The sequence below is a fragment of the Pithys albifrons genome, chromosome 13 (assembly GCF_047495875.1).
Source record: "Pithys albifrons albifrons isolate INPA30051 chromosome 13, PitAlb_v1, whole genome shotgun sequence".
Classification (NCBI taxonomy): Eukaryota; Metazoa; Chordata; class Aves; order Passeriformes; family Thamnophilidae; genus Pithys; species Pithys albifrons.
In genome coordinates, this window is record NC_092470.1 from 4,512,319 (window position 1) to 4,534,260 (window position 21,942).

General features: G+C 43.8%; 1 protein-coding gene across 4 annotated transcripts in view; it reads left to right on the forward strand.

Moving 5' to 3' along the window:
* Positions 1–21,942, forward strand: part of TLN2 (talin 2) — a 164,806-nt gene that overhangs the window by 129,901 nt on the left and 12,963 nt on the right. For all 4 annotated transcript variants that reach the window (XM_071568138.1, XM_071568140.1, XM_071568139.1 and 1 more), the window contains 8 exons: positions 235–401; positions 1,662–1,845; positions 3,679–3,804; positions 5,292–5,408; positions 7,859–8,044; positions 13,657–13,764; positions 16,629–16,734; positions 19,180–19,304. In XM_071568138.1, coding sequence (XP_071424239.1) covers positions 235–401; positions 1,662–1,845; positions 3,679–3,804; positions 5,292–5,408; positions 7,859–8,044; positions 13,657–13,764; positions 16,629–16,734; positions 19,180–19,304 — 1,119 coding nt within the window. The remainder of the gene's footprint in view (positions 1–234; positions 402–1,661; positions 1,846–3,678; positions 3,805–5,291; positions 5,409–7,858; positions 8,045–13,656; positions 13,765–16,628; positions 16,735–19,179; positions 19,305–21,942) is intronic.

The window sequence follows — 21,942 nt, forward strand, 5'->3', positions numbered from 1 at the left end:
CAAACACTGAGAGTCAGTGCCAGTTGCTTTCAGATTTCAGACTGGTTCGGCCTGTGTTAATGGGCTCCAAGCTGTGCCAGTTTGCCACCATAATGTGCCCCAGAAATAGCAACAATCACAAATTTAGGCAGGGGTAGGCAGTGTCTTGTGAGTAAAGTTAAAGCTGATAAAGAGAGTCATAACTCACAGGACCAGCTTTATTGTAATGATGCCTTGTTGCTCTGTTGGTTCTAGGTCTCCTTGGTGCTGTCTGCCCTCCAGGCAGGGAACAAAGGCACCCAGGCCTGCATCACTGCTGCCAGTGCCGTGTCTGGCATCATTGCAGACCTGGACACCACCATCATGTTTGCCACTGCTGGAACCCTCAATGCTGAGAACAACGAGTCCTTTGCTGACCACAGGTCAGTGGCACTGAGGGGCATGAGGAGCCCCTGCACAGGGGACAGTGGAGCTGCCAGAAGAGAATTTTTTAACCTTTCTAGATTCCTGTGAATGGAATTGGGTTAGCAGTGGAGTGAGAGGAGAAATAGGAGAATGGGGTATCAGTAGAGTACAGCAAACTTGAGTTTGGTTCTTTCTGTGATGGAAGTATTTTAAAAGGTTGAAGAACATCTGGTGGCAGAGCTTCCAACAGAAGACTGCAACTATAGCACTATTTTGGCTTCTCTTTTTTTGTTTGTTTGTTTGTTAGTTTTTAATTCAAGTTGTCTCACTGCATAGACTACCATGTGCTGTTATTGCAGTAGTGAAAATGAGCTGTGCATGACACTGAAGAGGAATCTTTCATATACTTTTTCCAGCAGCTCCTTCTTGACTGTGTGGCTGTTTGTCTTGCTAAATCATGCTTATGGTTCCTGCTGCTGTGGACAGCAGTGATGGACACAGAAGCACCACAGCTATGCCACACCCTTTCCACTTGGGCAGAGATAAACCCAGTATTCCTTTTAAGTAGCACCTGCAACAAAATAATCCCCCAGCATTTTCCATCACTTTAACATGGCCAGGTTTAGTTTCCTCCTCCCCAGTCAGGGGGTTTCATGCAGGTGACATTAATTGCAGGTTGACATTCCCCATGAATATGGTTCTAGGTTCAGTTCATTTGACTTGTTTGGGAACTGCACACTCAAAGTGATTCCTTCTTTTACCCAGATGTTGCTTTGGATTTGTTGTTCTGGCACATCAGAGCACGTATATGGGGGAAGTGGGGAGGGAACCCTGATTAGGACACATTCCCTGTTCCTGTTCTTGCTACTGCTGTGCTCACAGATTATTACTTTAGTTTTCTTACAATATGTTGATTAATATAGACATTCATTAGCCAGTACTTGTATCACAGCATGGCCAGATTTGGTTTTGATGTTCAAATCAATGCTCTCTGCTGCTACTGCCCTGTCTAATTCCTTTCCAAGATGGGGTCATTTCACTAAACTTCCCTGCATCTGCCCAAAATGCTCTGCTACTGTTTTAATAGTTGGGGGTTTTTTGTTGTTTTTTAACTTACACCCTGACCTGTGGTATGTTATGAGCAGACAGTGGCATGATGGCTTAGATCAGCTCCTTTATGTGGCTGTTAGTCACCATAACATTGGAAAACACATTTTTTTCCTCTTCTCCTTTTCCACTTCCTTCCCTGCTTCCTCTTTTTTTTTTTTCTGCTACAGGGAAAATATCCTGAAAACAGCAAAAGCTTTAGTTGAAGACACAAAATTGTTGGTTTCTGGTGCTGCCTCAAGTCAGGACAAACTGGCCCAAGCAGCTCAGTCCTCAGCTAACACCATCACTCAGCTTGCTGAGGTGGTCAAACTGGGAGCAGCAAGCCTGGGATCTGATGATCCTGAAACACAGGTGAGATGCTTTAAGATATTTCTGCTACTCTGAAGGAGAACAGAGATAGTTTTCACTTGGGAGAACTCTGTGGGACTTCTGCTTTTAAGCAACAGAATAGGGTTCATCTCCTGTGGGACACTTCTGGGTTTACTCAGATGTCACTGGTTTTTCAGAATACAATCAAGAGATTAAAGCATTGAGTGGAAATGGTGGTGCCATTGTGTAACACTTCTACTTTTATTTCACTGCTGTGTTCCAGCTGGGATGCTTTGGGCAAAGTATTTGGCTCATTTTACTGACTTGTGACTGGACCCCTGGCTCTTTTGTTCTGAAGAGTTTGCATGTCCTTAAAGCTGCTCCAAAGCTTCCAGCTGGACTCTGCACTGTCATCTCTGCAGCCTGACAGGCTCTTGCCATTCTCTACCTATACCTGACTGGTTTGTCAGTGGTACAGGAAACTTTTCAATGTGGGTTGTTTCTAATATTTCTTCAGCTGTTCATTTGGGTCTCAGTGAAATGGAGATTGGCAGCATATTCCAGATGTGCCTGTGGAGTGCTCTGAAGCAAATGTGTGTTCTGTTTTGTTTGACCTGTGTGATGGACTAAACTCCTGACATGTTCCTCTCTAGGGAAATACTGCTGGGAGCACTTTTTTCTTTCTTTTTTTTTTTTTAACAAGGGAATTTCCATAAATCAGCACCATCTGCAGAACATTTATCACACATGGCTTTTTTCTCTTTGTAAAAGCTGAGAATACATTACTCAGAGTAAAAACTCTTGGGCACAAGTCATTATTTATTTGGAGAAATTTTCTGTTGCCACTTTGATATTATAGGTGCATTTTGTGTCCTAAATGCAGCACTCAATGCTCTCAATGTTTTTTATAACAGTAGCACTTTACCTGCTGGGATAGTTTCAGATGGCTTATGTTGCAAGTTGCCCCAAGACATAGGTGGCTGGACAACAGAGAATCCCCTAATTCTGTCCTAACTCTCAGGTCTTTTTCTTATTTATGTGATCAAAATGCTTCTAAGCTACCAAAAGTTAAATAAACTCAGAAAAAGCAAAGCCTTCTCTTGTTGTATAAGTCACAGTGAACTGCAAACACAAAGGGGTGAGTGAGGCTGATTTATAGTTGTTTATAATGCTACAGAAATGCAGTTATTGAGAAGTCCTTGTTTCTAGTGATTACCCCTTTTTTTTTCTTTCTCATTTGTCATGCATCTTTACACATTTTCCTTAAAACTAACTCTCCTGAATTCCATCAAAACACTTTTTTATGAGTTGAAAGGGCAAAGGAGAAGGATTGGGAGGAGACAATAATTCCAATAATACCCTGAAATAATTAACAAATCCTTGTCTAGGACTCTTGTCTTTGAGCTTGGGTTGAGGAGGCAGTATTCCCAGATTTGACTTTTCCTGACTTAAAGCCAACCAAGTTATTCAGGATTTAATTCCATATAACCTCTTTGAGAAGTTCAACTTCCCCTCCAGATCCTTCACCTGAAAGCTTCTCTAAGAGCTTAATGTCCTTTTTGTGTTGTGGCACCCAGAACTGCACCCAGGACTTGAGGATAGGCTGCACCAGAGCAGAGAGAAGGAAACCCTACCTGGGATCAGCATTTCAGCTTCTTCCTGTGACAGGAAATACTCAATTTTGTAGACTCTGGCTGGTCTATGAAATGCTGTAGCTCTCAGCTAAGCTTTTCCTATTCCAGAATATTGTGTGTTTTACTGGGTGGTGAAAGGGTGGGATTATTGAGTAGATCCTTTTAGCTGTGTTCTGAACATCACCCCTGCTGCAGACTGCCCTTCCTTGCCTGAGCCTTGCACCATTTCCCATCCCTGCAGGTTGTCCTGATCAATGCTATCAAGGATGTTGCAAAGGCCCTCTCTGACCTCATTGGTGCTACCAAAGGAGCTGCCAGCAAACCAGCAGATGATCCATCCATGTACCAGCTGAAAGGAGCTGCCAAGGTAAAACCTCATCCTTGCACTGTCTTTGAAAGTGTCTGTGCAACCACATCTGATAGGCATGGGAAGCTTGGACCTCAGCAAGTTCTGATTGCCTGAAAACTCCTCTCTCTATTGGTTTCATGATCATCTGGGATGATAAAGAGAAATAAGAAGATGCTCTCGAGTTTCATTGGAGCTGTCAGTTTTTCTGGGCTATCAGAGGGTGTTTGTGGGTTTGGGCACAGAACTATTACCTTTCTGAAGAGAAACTTCTTTCTTTTGCAAGCCTGTATCTGAGGGCAGGTTCTCCTTTCATAATAATATAGATTAAAATTTATCCAGTGTAAAATTACCACATTCTAAATATTGAATATTCAGGCTAAGCAGGGGGTCTCCTTATTTACACCTTGCAGCCCAGTGAGGGTTAGGGAGGGAGGAAAATCAACCCTCCTATGTTAGAATGTTGTCCATTTCCAACTCCTCTCCCCTAGATCTTTCCAGGAAGCCTGTAGGTATCAAAGCTCAAAACTTGCAGAGATTATACCATACCTGTGATGTCTTTAGCTTTATATTCCCTGCACATAAGGTGAATTATTGCACTTGCCTCCCAGAGATCACATGGATTTGTGTCTACAAAATACCTCCAGATGTGGAGATCTAGGTGCTATTATTTCCCCCTTCACCTTTTGAGAGTGTTGTGGCAGCTTCTTGCTTTGCTGGAAGCTTTTATCACCCTCAATATCTCTCACCTACCTGTAAGATCTGTGCCTCTCTGCCCTTCAGAGCACAGACAGCAGTATCCTGTTAGGGCACTGCTTGGAATTAACTCCACTAGCCAAGAAAAGTGGCTTCTTGGCTCTTCCTGCTGTGTTTTAAGTCATAATTGCCAAGAAGTTGGCTCTTCTGCCTCTCCTTTTTTTCATTGTAGCTGTTGTTTCTATCTCAGCACATGGGGGTGGAGGAAAGATGTAACTATTGCAGTGGCAGTCAGGTCATTCTGCAGCAGAACTATTGAGTCTGTAACAGAAACAGCAACACTGATCCTGGATCTTCTTTTGGGCTCGAGGCTGGTGTCTGACTCCTTGCTCACCTGAGGTTTTACCTGATTGGGGGAACTGAACTGGACACATCTCAGAAAGCAACACCATCCCTTCATTTGTGTCTCCTTCAACTTGCAGTGTAAGATGTGCAGGAGGAAAAGTCAGTAACATACTCTGTATCAGTTGTGATTTTTCCAATTTTTGGTAATTTTCTTGCCAGAACACTCACACTTCAGATAGTATCTCTGTGCAGTTAATTGTACAACACTTCTGCAGCTTAGGAGTAGCTTTCCTGATCTGGCCAACACAAGAATTGGCGTCTAGTCCTGTAAAACAAGTGCAGCTCGTGATGATGTCTTAGGTCCTATCAGAAGTAACAGTGCTGCCTCGTTTGACTTGCCTTGCTTCATACCATCTCTGAACAAGGGGAGGAAAGACTCACATGGTTTTGTCTTCCCTTTTCTCCAGGTGATGGTGACAAATGTCACGTCTCTTTTGAAGACTGTTAAAGCAGTGGAGGATGAAGCTACTCGGGGGACCAGAGCTCTGGAGGCCACCATTGAGTACATCAAGCAGGAGCTCACGGTAAGAGCAGAACACACCCCAGGAGTGGTCTGGGGAGTCCTTGGACTGCCTCAGGCCTCACAGCTCCTCCTCAGGCTGTGCTTTACTGCCTGTGCTGCCCTGAGTGCAGTTTGGGTCTCTCTCCCTCTTGTCTGAAAGGAGAATTCCAGTGCCAGCTCAGCCTCCCTGTTCCCACACTGCCAGTGCCACTCTGGGACTGAAGATGCTGCCATCAGGTGCAGAGCTGGAAGCAGCTGCTCCCTCCTTCTGCAGACCTTCAGCTTTCCCTGCAGATACTCTTCTCTGAGCCTGATGCTCTTCACTCTTTTTTCACCCTGGCTTTGGTAGTGTCTCCTCAGCATCACTGCCCTACTGCATCTGCAGTTCAATCTTCTTTCTATTTTTCCTCTATTATAAAATAATATTATCAGTCATACACAGCCTGTTATCTGGTATTCTGTGTGAGCAGGAATTAATGATAGCATGGAATTCTCTCCCAAATTAGGAGTTAGACCATGACAATTGTTTTCCTTCCTCTTTAAGATATAAAAATACAGCCTCCAGCTGCAGCTTTCAGTTAGTTTTTTTTTTACTAGCACAGTAGTCAGTGACATAAATAATACCTGCATGTTTGTGAAAAGCCTGATTTTTTTCCTTCCCTTACTTACAGTAATTTTTATTTAAAAACCCCTATAGACACAACCTTCAGCAGAAAATACTTTGGTGTATAAACTGTGGATTAACAATTCTTAACTTTCACTACACTGGCACAGCTTTGCCTTGTCAAATGCTCTCCATAAAACAACCTGGTTTTGTTGTGTGAGCAATGCTGTCATAATGAAGAAATTTATGTTAAATTATTTTCTTTTTAAATGCTTGGATATAGTCATTGGGAATTCATATGACAGTGGTAAAACCTCCTGACCTGGTACCTGATCAGGAATGTTCTGTACAATATCCAGTGCATGTTATTGTCCTGTATCTTCATTAAGGCCTCATCCCTTCCTCTAACTCTGAGCTAAAAGCTGTCCAGATCTGTCATTGGAGGATTGATTGTGCATTATCAGTGCTGCTTTCTCAGTTTGGGTGGCATCTCCTTGAGGTGTTCCTGCTTTTACTTTTGTCAGCATTTCTAGGGAATGGATCTGTGGTGGTGTTTCCATCCCTTTCATGGGGGGGAAAGGGGAGGGTCAGGAGGAACAGAGGATGGCACATGTGTGCTCAAGAAAATGCATCAGGTTTGACTTGGAATTTCAGGGCCTGAATCTGAGCAACATCAAATATCCTGCACACATTTAGCTAGAATTCCTTTTTAACATTGCTTCTGTTTCTGGAGAGAGTGAAAAACTGATGAACTGAGAACACAGGACAGACCAGGCTCATTTGTGTTCTGAAGGCATTAACCTGCTTAGGCTGCACTGTCAAGAATCCTCTCCTTATGAATTGTGCACTCCAAATTGCCCCTGCACAGGAGAACAGTGGCAAGTAAATGCAGACTAAAGCCTGGGAAAAGAAAATACCAGATCAAAGGAAGGTTACCCAGCTCTTGTGACGTGCATCTTCCCACAGTTCCTGTATCCCAGTGCTCATGAGTACTGTGCCCTGTCAGATAATTGGGAATATTTTCGCACCATTCACCCTGCAAAATTATATCTTTAGGTTTCTAAGGGAGGACTAAATATAGTAGAAGAGGCAATGTTCCCCCTCTGCTGTTTTAAGCCACGTTGGAATGTTTCAGTGATGCTCTTGGGCTCAGTGCTACCAGTGAGTGTTCAGTGGGGCCCAGCTTTGCAGGGGGAGCGTCTCCTCAGGTAAGCAGAGCAGCCTGAACAGCAGTCGGGATGAAAAAGGAACAGAATGAGAGGAATAGTCATTCTTTTAGTCCTGTCATGCTCAATGAAAGGAATAGTCATTCTTCTAGTCCTGCAATGATCAGTGAAAGGAATAGTCATTCTCTTAGTGCTGTAATGATCAATGAATAGTTGTTCTTTTAGTCCTATAACAATCAATGAAAGGAATAGTCATTCTTTTAGTCCTGCAATGATCAATGAAAGGAATAGTCATTCTTTTAGTCCTGCAATGATCAGTGAAAGGAATAGTCATTCTTCTAGTGCTGTAATGCTCAATGAAATAGTTATTCTTTTAGTCCTGTAATGCTCAAATGGAAGGGATAGTCATTCTTTTAGTCCTGCCGTGGTCTGAGCAGCTGTCTGAAGAACTGCCGTGCGGGTGGTTAAGCGGCACACGAGATGAACGGGTTAACCTCTTTTACTGTACCCTTTCCTCAGCTTGTTGCTTCCCTCTGGTGTCTGGAGGTGAGCAGGCTTATCTGCTCCAGCCTTATGACAGGCAAGGATGATATTCCAGCACTCCAAATATGTCCCTAATTTCCTGCTGCCCAAAGGCTGTTTCCGTGTGCCGCCTCCTCCTCCCCGCGGGCGGTGTCACAGCTCCCTCTCCGTCACCCGCAGGTGTTCCAGTCCAGCGAGGTGCCCGAGAAGGCATCGTCCCCCGAGGAGTCCATCCGCATGACCAAGGGCATCACCATGGCAACGGCCAAAGCCGTGGCAGCGGGCAACTCCTGCAGGCAGGAGGACGTGATTGCCACGGCCAACCTGAGCCGCAAGGCAGTGGCTGACATGCTGACGGCGTGTAAGGTAACCATGCGCTCCCTTCCCTGGGAGGGATCAGCTCGGGGTGTCTGTGCGCTCAGTCCGTGCAACGTTCTCGCTGTGCTTTGTGTTAATGCCCTGCTTTTCACAGGAGGAAGGTGAGGGTTAAGAATGTTTAAGGGGAGGTCTCTCTCTCGGGGAGGGTTTTGTGTGCTGTGCACATACAAAAAAAGCAGCACTAATATTGACTCCAGGCAGTTCAATGCCTCCTTGACATCCGATCCCGTCAGATCTCGGAAGCTCAGCAGGGTCAGCCCCGGATTAGTACTTGGATGGGAGACCTCCTGGGAAATGCCGGGTGCTGTAGGTTCTAGTCCTGAGGACTTCACTGGCACTGTCCAAGCTCACTCGGCCGTGGCAGATGAACCTCAGGACTGAAACGGTGGGGCCAGTTCTGAGCACTCTCAGCCTCACCTAAAATCCACTGTGCAGGCTGGAAGGGCACGTGGGGACAGCCCTGCCCAAAGCTTCGTTCACAAAGCCGAGCCACACAATATTGACTCTCTTATTTTTTATGAAAATGGGAAATTTTATTGGAGCTGAAATTTCCTTGTTTCCAGCCAGAAGACAAATAATCTGTGCACAGGGTAGAATACACAAATAATCCTGTGGTCACAAATATAATTTCAATATTCCTAGGAACAGTGAAAGGGATGGTGAAAGGAATCACTCTGGTCTATTTTTAGTAGTCCTTTCACCCCTAACCAAACCTATCCATTTGCTCAATTAATAGTGGTGCTGTGTTTTCTACACTTGCTCGAGCCAGACAACTTTCCAAAACTGACCTGCAAAACCTGCAGGGAAACCGTGTGCCATATGAAGGGCTATGAAGCCTTTTGGCTTTGTTCTAATGGTAAAAAAGATCTAGGCATGAATAATGAAAAAATGGGATTATAAAGATCTCATTCGTTTTGTTTTTCAGTAGTAGCTGTAGTAGAAAAGTGCCTTTGCCTGTAAATCATAGTTATTTCCTTCTGCATTTCTGTGTGTGGAAGGTGACAGTAAAATAATGGTGCTCTTGATGTGATGTCTGATATTCAGTATTTGGCCTGCACCAGTTCCTGATTAATTTTTAGCCCAATACTGCCCAAGCAGAAAGGTTAGTTTTGCTTTTAAAATGATCCTCAAACAAAAGTGCAACTTAAAACTGGATTTATACAAAACCACTGAATGAAACTTTTTACTTGACCTGGTTTTCTAACAGGTTTTTTTAACATCTCACAGTTGTTGACCACTTTGCATCCTTCAGATTTTGGTTCTGTATTCTCCATAACCTCAGAAGGTCAGCAAAACAAAGCAGCTCTAATTTGCATGGGAAAATTAAACTGTACCACTTACATGAGAACCACCATGGCCTAATTAGTCTTAGGGACAATCCAGTTAATTGAAACTAATAAGGGAAGCTAAGAGCAGTTTATAGTCGTGCATCATTCTGACAGATCAATTCAGATGCAGATCAACACAGATCCTCTGGCATTTGGTTTCCATCTCTCCAGGCAGGCAGAAGAGTCTCAGGAGCAGAACCCTCTGTTTCTGTGATGTTATAAATATAAATAATATATAAATATTCCCTGATGCACACGCAGCTCCAGACACACTTTGGAGCATCTGTTTGTGGCCATTCATCTTTTCATGTTTACATTTGCTCCCAGATGATGTCATGGTTTCTCAGTGATTTGTGCTTCCCAGCCATCCAACAGGATGCAATTCCCTGCAGAGTGAACACTAGAAGAGGCTGGAAAAGCATTTGTGATCTCCCAGGGCATTGCTCTGACAAAGAAAGGAAAATGGCTGGGAATCAATTTGCTTACCTGTAATGATACAGTGCCAAGGCATAAGATCTACTTTTGTCTTGTTCAACTTTCCTAAGGGCAAACAGGAGTAAAAGTCTCCAGGAATACTAATTTTATGCATCTAAAATGTATGAAAAAATAGCCTTGTCATTTAACAAAGCTTTTAAATACTCAGTTTGAACCAGGCTTGATTTAGAAAATCTTGGTTTAGGTCTTGATTTAGAAAATTCTGCTCAGAGACTTAGAAATCTTATGCCATTAATTCTACAAATTGATTACTGCACGTGGCATTTCCATGATAAGCCACATTGCAGGAATTTCAGGGGTGGGAAGCAGGAGTCAGCCCCACTGTGCTGTAAAAGCTGTGCAATGCAGTGCAACTTGTGTTTGGGATGTTTGACAAGCACTGGAGGGGTTTCTGGTGTCATTGAGCTAATCTGTAGGGTAAGCACTGACAAATCATCAGCTTTTTATGTCCTTGGGGCTAAGGCAGAAATGCATGTGTATGATCTATAATGGAATTGTACAGAATGTAGCTCTGACTTCCCTTTCCTTGCCAGTTGCCTCAGGCAAGTAGCATAAGGGATTTGCATTATTAGCAGTTAGATAGATGGTGGTGCTTGTTCTGCTGTACATGAATTTACAGTGCTCTTTACTAATTCTCTGCTTATAAGTAGATGCTATTTCCAAAGACAATGAGGTTGCTTACTGGGGGATGTAATGAACCAAGTCAGCTCTTGTTCAAGTCAGTGGAAACACTGTAATTACATTTATTGAAGGGTAGAGCAGGCCCTGAGATAGCAACAATTTCTTTCTTTATTAACTATTTGTATAAAATAATGACTGTGCAGTAAGTAACCTGTGCATAACATCCCTGTTTGTAATGGTTGCTGTTGGAAAAGAAACAGATAGGAGAGGTCCATCAAAACCATGGAAAACAACTGAAGGGAGTGTTGACTTGGATCATTCCATAGCCAGCAGATTGAGGGCAACATCTCCTCACCTTTCCCAGCAGTAGTTAGGCTGGGCCTGGGCTGGGGCTCCCTGACAGGGTGAAGGCACTGGGGGAGCTCAGCAGAAGGCTGACAGTGGAGAGAAACCTCAGAGTGAGGACACAAATCTCTATTCCTGTTCATCTTGAGATGTTTCTTCAGATTTTCTGGCCGAGTCTGGAAGACAAAACATTTCTGTTCCAAGCCCCAGCTGGTGTAGTGAGATGCCTGTTGGGATGCCCTGGGCTACAAAAATTACTTCCTAAAATTACTTTTGTCACTTCTTTATGTTGCTGTGAAGTATATGGCTTATTTCAAGACTGATTAAACATTAAAAATGCTCCCAGAATATTCTGATATCAATCTTGGTTATGTAGGCAAAACAAAAGGAACTTTATATTTCTCTCCTACAGCTGCTTGCTCTAATTGCCTGTGTTACAGTAGTATTTGAGTGCAGATGAGACATTTTAAGGTCCTTTACAATATATTAATAAGAAACACTGGGAGAGCTTTTGCCCTATTTGAAATTTTTAAAAACTGCTCTGGATTTTTTTGGCTTCTGGAGCTCATTTGAAGTGGGCTGAAGAGGAGGAGAATCCTATGCTGTCTTCCCCCATCTCCTCACCCTTTCTGCTGTTGGCTGGCACGATGAGAAGGAGGCTCTGCTGGTCCTGAGTTTCCCTGCAGAGGGAGCCCAGAGCCCAGCACTGGTGGGGATGGTGTGGGTGGCAGGAAGGGCCTGAAATAAGTGAGCAGTGAGATAATCCCTGGCCCAAGCAGAGATAAGGGGCTGCAGAAGTGGAAGGAGCTGCTCTGTGGGAGGAAATGCTGATTTTTTTAAAGTTTTATGAAGTTTCACCTGTCAACAGTTGGTACTTCTGTTCAGTAAAAGAGTTCTCTAGAAGTTTATTGTAGAAAACACAAAGCTTGAAGAGGCTGCAGTTTTTACTTCTCATTAAAAGTCAAATGGGTGAATCAGTCAGGTTTGTGTCAGATGTCAGACATTACACTTGGTGGAAATCCTTGCAAAGTCAAAGTTCTGGCTCTGCTGCTGCTCCTCTCTGTGATGAGACAGATGGGTCCAGCACTGACTTAAATCCCTGTGTCAGGCTAAAGCCATTCATAAGCTTTTCCTTGCAGAGTGGTACCAGATAATGAGAAGCAGCTGATGCTTCTTTGGGTGGCTGGGTTGGTTGGGTTGGGTTTTGTTCCTCTTCATGTAGAGTAACAATATCCTGGAACTTCCACAGCACTTTCCATCTGCTGTTTGCAAATGTTTCTGTAAGGAACAATCTCTTTATCTGATGGAATGGAGAAGAAAATGTGGGACACCTGTGCTTGACCCCAGAACTGGGCTGGTGTTTGACCTGTGAATGGCCCGAAGTCTTCTGGGGTCAGCCCAGTGCTTTGCTGGGAACCAGATGGCCATTCCTGCATCTCTGCCTGGATGGTGGGCTCTCCAGGCTTCCCATGAAAAAATGGGTTTGGTGTATTCCTAACCTGGAAGATGTAAATGGCCATTCATGGGTGGCAAAACTCTGCTTACAGTTTTGTGGGATTTTTTTATATTAGTAAAAAAGAAGAGCTACAATAATGTACCCTTTGCAGTGTAGAACAATTTATACACAACCCAAGAGCCCAGTGAGCCCCAAGATCCTTTACAATATTTGCATTAGGAGAAATCACAATGGAGGAGAAAATTCTATTTTCAGATGGTTCTTCAAGGGTTGCTCTATTTGTTCTGAACTGCTGCTAATACCTAAGGAAGGAGCCCAGGAAGGGCTGCAGGTGCTCACCCAGACAGCAGAATGTGCTGATGAAAGGAGAAGTGTTCCTGTCGCAATGTCTGATCTCCACAGACACAGTTCTCAGTTGGGCTTTTCAGGGGCTTCAATCCCTGTCATTAAATAAATCACTTGACTGCATCTTATTTTATGAGGTTTTACTCTTTTTTGATGTTTTATTTCTTGGTCCTCTTTGTCATTGGTTACAGTAGTTGTGGAGAGAAGGGAAGAGGAGCAGAAGAAGGAAAAAGAGAAAAAGATGCAACTATGTTTACATTAACAGTATTTAAACTATTCTTGTGCAAGAATACTCAAGTTTCAGGAGGGACTGTATTCAGAGCTACTTTTTCACACAGTTACACACAATCTTAAAACTTATATACACCATGCAAACTATCTAACATCACACAGCTATAGCTAATCATCAATTAATACATATTTCCTAAAAATTGCTAGATCTAAACAGTCTTAGTGCAAGTAATCAGGCATTGGAATGGGCTGCCCAGAGAGGTGGTGGATTCCCCATCCCTAGAGATTTTTAAATGCAGATTGGCCGTGGCACTGAGTGCCATGATCTGGTAAAGGGACTGGAGTTGGACCAAGGGTTGGACTCGATGATCTCGGAGATCTTTTCCAACCCAATCGATTCTATGATTCTAACTTATTTTAACTTTATAAAAGAGCTCTATTAATGTTACTCCGTGGGGCTTCTGCACCTTCATTTCTTGCTTCTGCACCAGCTCAAGGTCTCTAGACAAATTCCATTCTTACCTTAGCAGCTGGCACCTGCAAATTTGTCTTTGGTTTGCCAGCCTGAAAATGTATGAATCCCAACAAGTTCCCAGTGCTATTTACAGACCTGGAGCTCCACGAGCAGTTTGCTTACAAATTTCCAGCACCAAGGGGGTGGCCTCAGGCTCAGATATCATTTGCATGCTATTAAAAAAAAATCTCTTTCCCCTGTCCCTGTGTGCTGGCCTCCTCTTGTGGCAGCAGTTGTGGGTGCTAGTGTTGTTTTGCCTCCTCAGCAAGCGTCGTATCACCCCGATGTGGGCGAAGAGGTGCGAGAGCGAGCGCTGCGCTTCGGCACAGAGTGCACCCTGGGCTACCTGGAGCTGCTGGAACACGTGCTCCTGGTAAGCATCCTCTGCATGCACAGCCTGCCCTGTTTCCAAGGACCTGCCCTCCTTCTGCACTGACTGCTGGGGACATGTTTTAGCAGTTTGTCATAAGGTTATGGACAGTTTGGTGTCCAGGAAAAGCTGAAGGAACTTCAGCTCAAACGGTGAGACAGAAGGAAGATTGGAGGGCTTGGCTGGAACTGCCTCCTGGATCAGAGCTGGTGGCAGTCTGGATCTGGACCTCAAGAAGTTAAAATGAGACATTGCAGTATTCTTTTAAGTCCACAGTAAAAACTAGGCATTTTAAGTGCAGGCTGTCCCCAGACCAAAGGGGTGACAAAACCTTTAGGTAGGCACATTCCCAGGCCTTTTGCACTCACACCTGCCCAGTGCCATCCCCAAATCCCCAGCCAGCACTGCCTCACAAGGAGCTCTCCAGCACATCACACATGACACCCCCAAAGCTGTGCATAAAATCTGCCCTCAAATCTAAGCTCAGGAATCTTACTGTCCATTGGCTTTTCTTGACCATACATAATGATCACATAATATATTCATTACCCCACAGTGTTCAGTTTTTCTGTAGCTGTTATTACATTTGTAGGCAGCAATAACATGTTTGAACTAACAGTTGTGAGATACTGAAGTTTCTGGAGGACACTTAAGTCAGCCATCAGCTCATGGTTGCCCAGAGATTTCTTTTAGATGGCTTTCAGCTGCCCTGTTAGAGTCTGTGAACTGAACTGTGCAGGCACTGACTGCAGACTGGGAAATCCAAGGCAGTTTTGCTGCTGAGAACATACATAACATGCCTAATTATCTACATCAACTGGTTGAAGGATATATCATGTACAAGTCCAGCCACAGTTACTTTGCCTCTCTGAAGGAAAACAGTTCAAGAAAGTTGCAACTTGTTCATGTAGTTCCCAGAGTAATTCAGCATTATTTGTCTGATCCATTTTTAGTTTAGAAGTACTTTGGGGAATTTTTCAGGTTTGATCTCTAGAACTCTGTCTTAGTACCAGTTTCAAACTACATGCCAGGACAGACCAGAGACTGAAGACAACTTTTGCTCATTTTATTTCTCTCTCTCTGCTTAAGGAAAGAAGCTTAAGGTAAGAAAGGCCAGTTCTTCTAATAAAACAGAACAGGCCTTTTTTACCTTAAGCACCTTTACCTTCAGGGCCCTAAAGCTCTAAGGAAGCTCTGCCTCCCCCTCCAGAGTTTGCTGCCTTAGAACACTCTGGTAGTTTAGAAACCCTAGGTCTGCAATCTCATTTAATTTCTAACCTCCAGAAACACAGAGCAGAGGAGATCAGAAATGTCTAATTAGTCCCTCTGGTGATGCAGTTGCTGGTGAGTTCAGTTGTGCCCTCAGGGAGGTGAGGGATGGGTGACCAGGTGCCAGGAGAACGATTCAGCAGCCCTGTTTCTTTGAAGATGATACTTTTTAGGTGCAAGAGCTGTCAAATGCAACATCTCAAATTTCTGAAGCCAAGGTATAGATTTGTGCAGAGGTTGCATCAGGGAAGTGGCAGGAAAAGGTACAGGAACACACTAAGTCAAGATGAGAATCTACTGAGGGTTCTCAACTGGCTTTAAAACAATGCAGTTCATAAACCACTTAGTCTTAAAATTTGCTTAGTTTTTTCAATTCTAGCATGGCCAACACTCTCATGGGTAGTACTGGTGTCACAATGCCATTCTTTGCTGTAGTCCTGACCACATTTGTGTATTTCTTGGGAAGATAACCTTTGGATGCTCCGTGTCTGCCATATTAAGGGTTTATGCAATGTATAAACTTTGGTTACATTTTGTTAGCACTGCAGATTGTTTATCCATGGAGGATTCATCTGCTTCTGGTTACTGTGGAAACTGGTTGGCTAAGACTGGCCTTAGACAGCAGGAGACCAGTCCACACAGAGGCTGACATGGCAGTTCCAGAGGGACAGAATTCCTCCTGTGGCAGAATTCTCACCAGGCAAGTCAGGAAAAATACCAGTTTTGGTTTATTCTGTCACAGGAAAGGAGTGAGGCATCTGGCTGCAAAAAGGAAAATGCTGACAAAAGGACACAACCTGTTTTCATGTGCTCCTGGAGCAGCTTTGTGGGGAGCTTTTGAAAACATTAAGAAAAGGCACACCAGAATGTGACTTTCAAGACTCGACCTCTTATTTTGCTCTTTGAAGGTTTCTGTATGTCTGTTTATAACATACATGAATTTCCAGAACTTTTTCTTTACAATATGGTAATTAAAAACAAAATGTTCTTGTTCAGGGGAAGATTTGAACTTCACTATCTGAGTGTCTGATTGTTTGTCATTTAAAGAGGCACAGTTTAACACTTGATACAAATTAAGTTCAGAGATGTGTGTCTTGTCCAGGATTGACATTTCCATTGTGTTCCTCTTGTCTAATTTTTTTTTCCAGGACAGGCAACTGGCACTGGCCTCCAGAACTCTGTAATCCTGTCTTTTAGAAACAGTGACCAGCCAGTCTCTAATAGCAGAAAATCAGTATAGAAAGACTGAGCCTGATTGCTCAGTATAGTGACTGTAATCTCTGAGCATGGAGTGCTAAAGTGCATGGTCTTCCCACATACTCCCATGTGTGCCTCTGTTTTAGATAATCCTGCCCTGAGTTTGGGATTGAGAACTTCCAGACCAGGCTCTCAGTTCCTGCAGCAGAGCAGGCAGTGCCACTCTGGAAGCCTTTGCTCGTGGTGCCCCTCTGGCAATGGCAGTTCTGCCACTGGGCTCATGTCTTCTCTCAGAGAATTTCTGTATAAAATAACTCTTTCCTTGGTGTGCCTGGGGAACCCCCCAGTGTTCTCTGGAGTCCTTACCAATCTGCATTATTACATTTGGTCTGGTTTTGTAGATTCTTCAGAAACCCACCCCAGAGCTGAAGCACCAGCTGGCCTCGTTCTCCAAGCGCGTTGCTGGTGCTGTGACGGAGCTCATCCAGTCAGCAGAGGCCATGAAAGGTGAGTTGGGAGGCCTGGCTGCCACCATGGTGTGCTCTTTGCTCCAAATCTGGCATTTGTGTAGTGTGAAAAAAAGCCCAAACCTGGCAAAACCCCTCTGAGTATGTTCTAGGCATCTTGGCACCACCTGCTTGCTTTCTTTCACTCCTCTGCTGGTGGTCACTTGTTGACAGTGCTGGTAAATGTGTCTGTTTGTCCCTTGCTCTTCATGTGCTCATCATGGCCATGGCTGAGCCACAGGAATGTGGAGCAGAGCAGGGGCAAAGTGTGTTATCCCTCCTGAGCTGGTGTTCACTTGCTCACAGTGCTGCTTAAACGTGTCTGTCTGACCCCCTTGCACTTCATGTGCTCATCACAGCTGTGGCTGAAACACAGAAGGTGGAGCAGAGCAGTAACAAAGTGCATTATCCCTCCTCCTGAGCTGGTGGCTCAGCTGCAGTTGGATGGTTCTTTCCCTTTCATTCCCCTTTGTTCAGTCAAAAGAAGTCCTTTGCTTTGCACTGATAATTGCTTTCCAACTTCAAATAACAGATATCATCTTTTATTTTTAATTTTTCTGTTGATTTGCTCAGTCTTCAGCAGTGCTGGGAGTTTTGGGTCTGTAGTGCTTGGCACTCCTGGGCCTGGGTCCTGCCCTGGCAGGGTGGTGGTGGAACAAGGAGGCTTCAGAGGAGTGTGGTCCAGATGGTTCCCTGAACTCCTACAGCCAAACAACCTGTGGGCAAATATAAATTCAACACTCAAATAAGCAGTGAATTCCACTGTTCTTATAACACCATTCCAAGTTCACTGTTCTTAAATATTTTTCTAAGCTACTGACTTTCTTAGTAAAATTTTTATCCAGTAATGCATATGAACTCTTAAAATAACTGTTCTAACAGTGTACATTTTAAATGAGATAAATATATCTAAGTGTGTGTTATTAGGTATTAGACCACTGCTGTTGAAGCACATCCACTACCAGATTTCCTGGGAATTGTAGTCTGAATAAATGCCACAACCAGCAGAATGGTGTATGAGCATTCTAATCTCATAGGTAATAGAATGCTGCAGTAAAGTATTTTAAATAAAGCATTGTTTTATTTCTCTTAAAAAAACATTTTATAGTAGAAATTTTTATTTGAAAGCTCGCTTTTTTTTCTTTTAAATGCTGCCCCTCAATAGAAGCTTCTACTAATTGTATATTTGTTCAGTCATTCCTTCCTAAACTAGTCCAGGGAACACTGTGCTCATTATTGTGATTATTCTGTGTAATATACACTGCAGGTTTTCCTCAGTTATTTCTTGATGTTATCAGGACATGGTCCTTGGAAATGAATCCTAACTAAGCAGTTTTCATATATAGGAATGTGTTGTTATCTTCCTTCCTTCCTGCCTTCCTTCCTTCCTCTGGCAAGCCAAGCCAATGTCAGATTTTTTCTATTCCCTAAGGGCATCTTAAAAATCTTTATATTGTCCTCATCTTTGGAGACATTTATTAATTTCCAGCAATTTTTGCATTTTAATTCATATTCATTAAAAAAAAATCAGGTTTTCTTCCTATTTATTTTCCACTTATTGCCTTTAGAGCATTTTTCTTTATTCACTTTAGAAGCTTTCCTCATGGAAAGTAAAGTTTTTTAACCATTCCCAATTTTCATTTATAGATACATGATAAAATTTTCTCCTAACAAATTCAAAATATTTATGTTTTCACCTTTGAGAAATGCCTTTTTTTTGAAGAGGAACCTCTACATTTTCCAAGTTTGGTTTGGACTGTGATTATATATGCTGCCTCTCTCTCTTCTTTATTCCCCCTGTTTACCTGCCAATATTAGGACTTAATGTAGAATGTCCTCATCCTGTGCACCACTGGAGCTGAGAAATGGTCTTTCCACAATGCCCTGAGGGGTTGTGGACTTCCTTTGGCTGTTACCTTTTTTCCTCCATTCAGAATGTGGGTGCTTTCTGCATCTTGTAATTCAGATAATGCTGTTAGCAAATAAGAAACTATAATGCAGTGACAGCTTCCAAAAATCTGAGATCACCTCCAGCCACCTTTTGTGGGCCTATAAAATTTCTTTGAGCTGAGAGAAATGCCAAAAATTCAACAACAACAACAACAGCAAAATACTGAACAAAGCAAAGCAGTTGTCCTTTGGATACCCCAGAAGTGCCACACACACTTTGGGTGACAAAGTTTTGTTCCCAGGATGGGCAGGATCCCTTTTTGGAGTTTCTGTGCTTAAACAAGTTACTTTCATGACAGAATAATCCTGCTAAATACTTTTTTGCCCTCTGCTTCACATTCTACTCTGTAGCATAACCTACAGTGTTCTTAGGCCACTGTGGCATTTAAATCAGCTTTCTGTGCTTTACCTTCCCTGTGTGACACTTGACATGTGACTGTAAGTCCCTTGTTGAATGGCAGCTCCCAGTTATTGTCCTCATCTCCATTCTTTGCAGGGACAGAGTGGGTGGACCCAGAAGACCCCACAGTGATTGCAGAGACAGAGCTCTTGGGGGCTGCAGCATCTATTGAGGCTGCAGCAAAGAAGTTGGAACAGCTGAAACCAAGAGCCAAGCCCAAGGTGAGTGTCCCTCCCAGTTGTTTCTTTGAGGTTGTGTGCTGGTTTAAAGGTGAACCGGCAGGAGAAACAAACCCAAAACAAAGGAGATTATAAGTCAGAGCTACAATTTAATAACAATATTACAATCAATGCAATGGCACAAAGAGAAATTGGGTTAACCCACAAAACCCAGCAGTGTAACCCAGACCCCTGGGGCACAAACACAGGGGGGTTTGGTGGCCCCTGTGCTGAGCCCCACGTGGTTCCTCCGAGTCCAAAGGAAAAAGGAAGGGACAAACCTGTTGGTGCAGATGATGGCACAGTCTGGGCAGAGTGGTGGTCTCCTCCTGTCCAGGTTCGTCTCCTCCTCTGGATCCCATGAGTAGTTCCCCAAGTCCCCAAACCCCAAGATTCTCTCCCCTCAGGTGCAGGTGGGAGCCCCCAGTCCCTCCCCCAGGGCAGGGAGTTCCACACTGGGGGATCTGACTCTGGCAGTCAGGGGGGATTTTGGAATCGTTGCTGGCCCATGAGCAGAGCTGAGCCCTCAGGTGGGTGTGGAGGTGCCAAGGACTCCCCAAAGGGGAGTTCTCCCAGCTCCTCTGCCAGGCTTCTTTCCCAGCCAGCTCCCAGCCTGAGGGGTCAGGTGTGCCCTGGGCAGCTGCTGCAAGTGGGCCATTGGGAACAGTTGCTGGGCAATGAATGGAGGGTGTAGAATGCACAGCTTTGGTCACACCCCCACAGTGATAAACTGGTCCTGGCTGCTGAACTGGGACAGGTTAAGAAAGCAGAGGGTGCACAGAGCCCACCCACTGCTGTGTTCTCTGTCACTGTCCATCAAACCCTGACAGAGTCTCAGTGCAAGAGGTACTGCCCTGGAGGGCTCTCACCCTGGAGATGCAGGGTCAAAAGATGCTTTTCAGGGAGTGAACCAAGCAAAGGAATTAAAAGCAAATGTTACAAGTGCTTGTAAGAGTTATGGCCTAAATTACTGTTGATTATTTACATTTCTGTTTCCAAACACATTTTACTCATGTGGAAAGTTGTTCCCAGTTGCTTTCCTTTGAAGACACTTTGTCCTCATGAGTTTGTGTAGTGGAGCAAGAGAAAGCAGCAGCAACACAGAAAGGATTCCACAGAATGCAAGAGACCTGCAGGATTTTCTAAGACTAAAAGCACAGGATTTTATGCCCTGCCATAAGACTAGCTGCTTCAGTGTCCAATCAGATCTGTGGTATGACCATTTCTCTTTAATTCTCCTGAGGGAAATTAAATTACAGCTCATCATGATAGCAAGTTACATATTGTCAGGTCATTTCAAACCTTTCTCTGAATAGATTATAAAATTAAGCCAACTATTTTCCTGTGCAGTACAGAGGGATTGTATGAAACTGCTGTTGCTTGTGGTTGTTTGCAGAGCTCACAAAACTGGACCCAGGAGAACTGCTCCCTTTTGCCTGGTGTTGAACAACAGACAGATTTTAGAAGAAATTACCCAGGCTGCATCTCTTTAAAATGAAAATCAAGCTTGGGCTGTGGAATTGACTTCAGGACAGGGTTATGTATCTATTTTCCTGTTCCTGCTGCTTTGTAGGTGTAAAACTGTTTTCAAAGTAAAGCTAATGAGAAGTCTTTCTCCAAATCAGGGCCTGAAGAACATTCAGTGCTGGCTGATTGTTTTGGTGCAGGGTGAGATTTTGTTATTCAGGATCATCAGATGAAATAGTTCTTGGAAGCTCCAGTCTTTGAGGACTTCCCACCACCCATTTAGTGATGGGAATAAATTAGCTTGTCAAAAAGAAATGCTCTTTGTCCTGCATTTTTTAACGAGTACATCCATTTTGTTTATAAAGCAATATGGTCCTTTAAAATGAGATGCTGCAGAGCAGAGGACACAGGCTGAGTGTGAGGGTGGAGGGCTCCTCCATCACCTTTTCTATGCAATCACTGCACAACGGCTGTGAGTGTTGCCTGGGAACCAGGGAGCAGCTCCTTCCCAACATCCCAACCACTCCAGGGCCATTGTAACCTCTCAGAGAATGCAGAGCTCACACCTGCTCCTCACTTAGCATGTTAATTGGAGTATCCAGCCTGCCTGTCATTTATTGGTGTGGCTCTTTGTCATGTTCTGAAACTAAAATTCATATCCAACCGTTTGCTCTATTTTGGATTTCAACAGCCTTTGCATCCTTTCCAGATGTTTAATGTTTTTCACAGTATGGATTGCAATCCACATCAAAAGGCACTAGAAAGATCACAGAGGGGCTCAAACCCCACTTTTTCTGCTGCAGACTTGTAGATTGTATCCTGCCACAGTAAGATTTTCTGTGCTGAACAGGCTGTGTCTCTGTGCTGCCCATCCCTGACAGCACACACAGTGCTGTGGTGGGACCCCTTGGACTGGGGAAGGGGTTGGCACAACTGCTCAGTCTGGGAAATGCAGCAGCAGGAGTTAAATTCTCCAGGGGGACAGACCTCTGCTCTAGCCAGACCAGTATCCTGCTTTGGGTCACAGAAATGATCCTCAGTGAACTTGCAGAGATGTTTGCAATGGTTTAGGTTGATATTTTAGAATATCTGCCTGCAGGATATCCATCATCACCATCATTACTAGTTGGTGGGTGATTCTAAATTCTTTTGGTGAAGGTTTTTTTATTGGGGC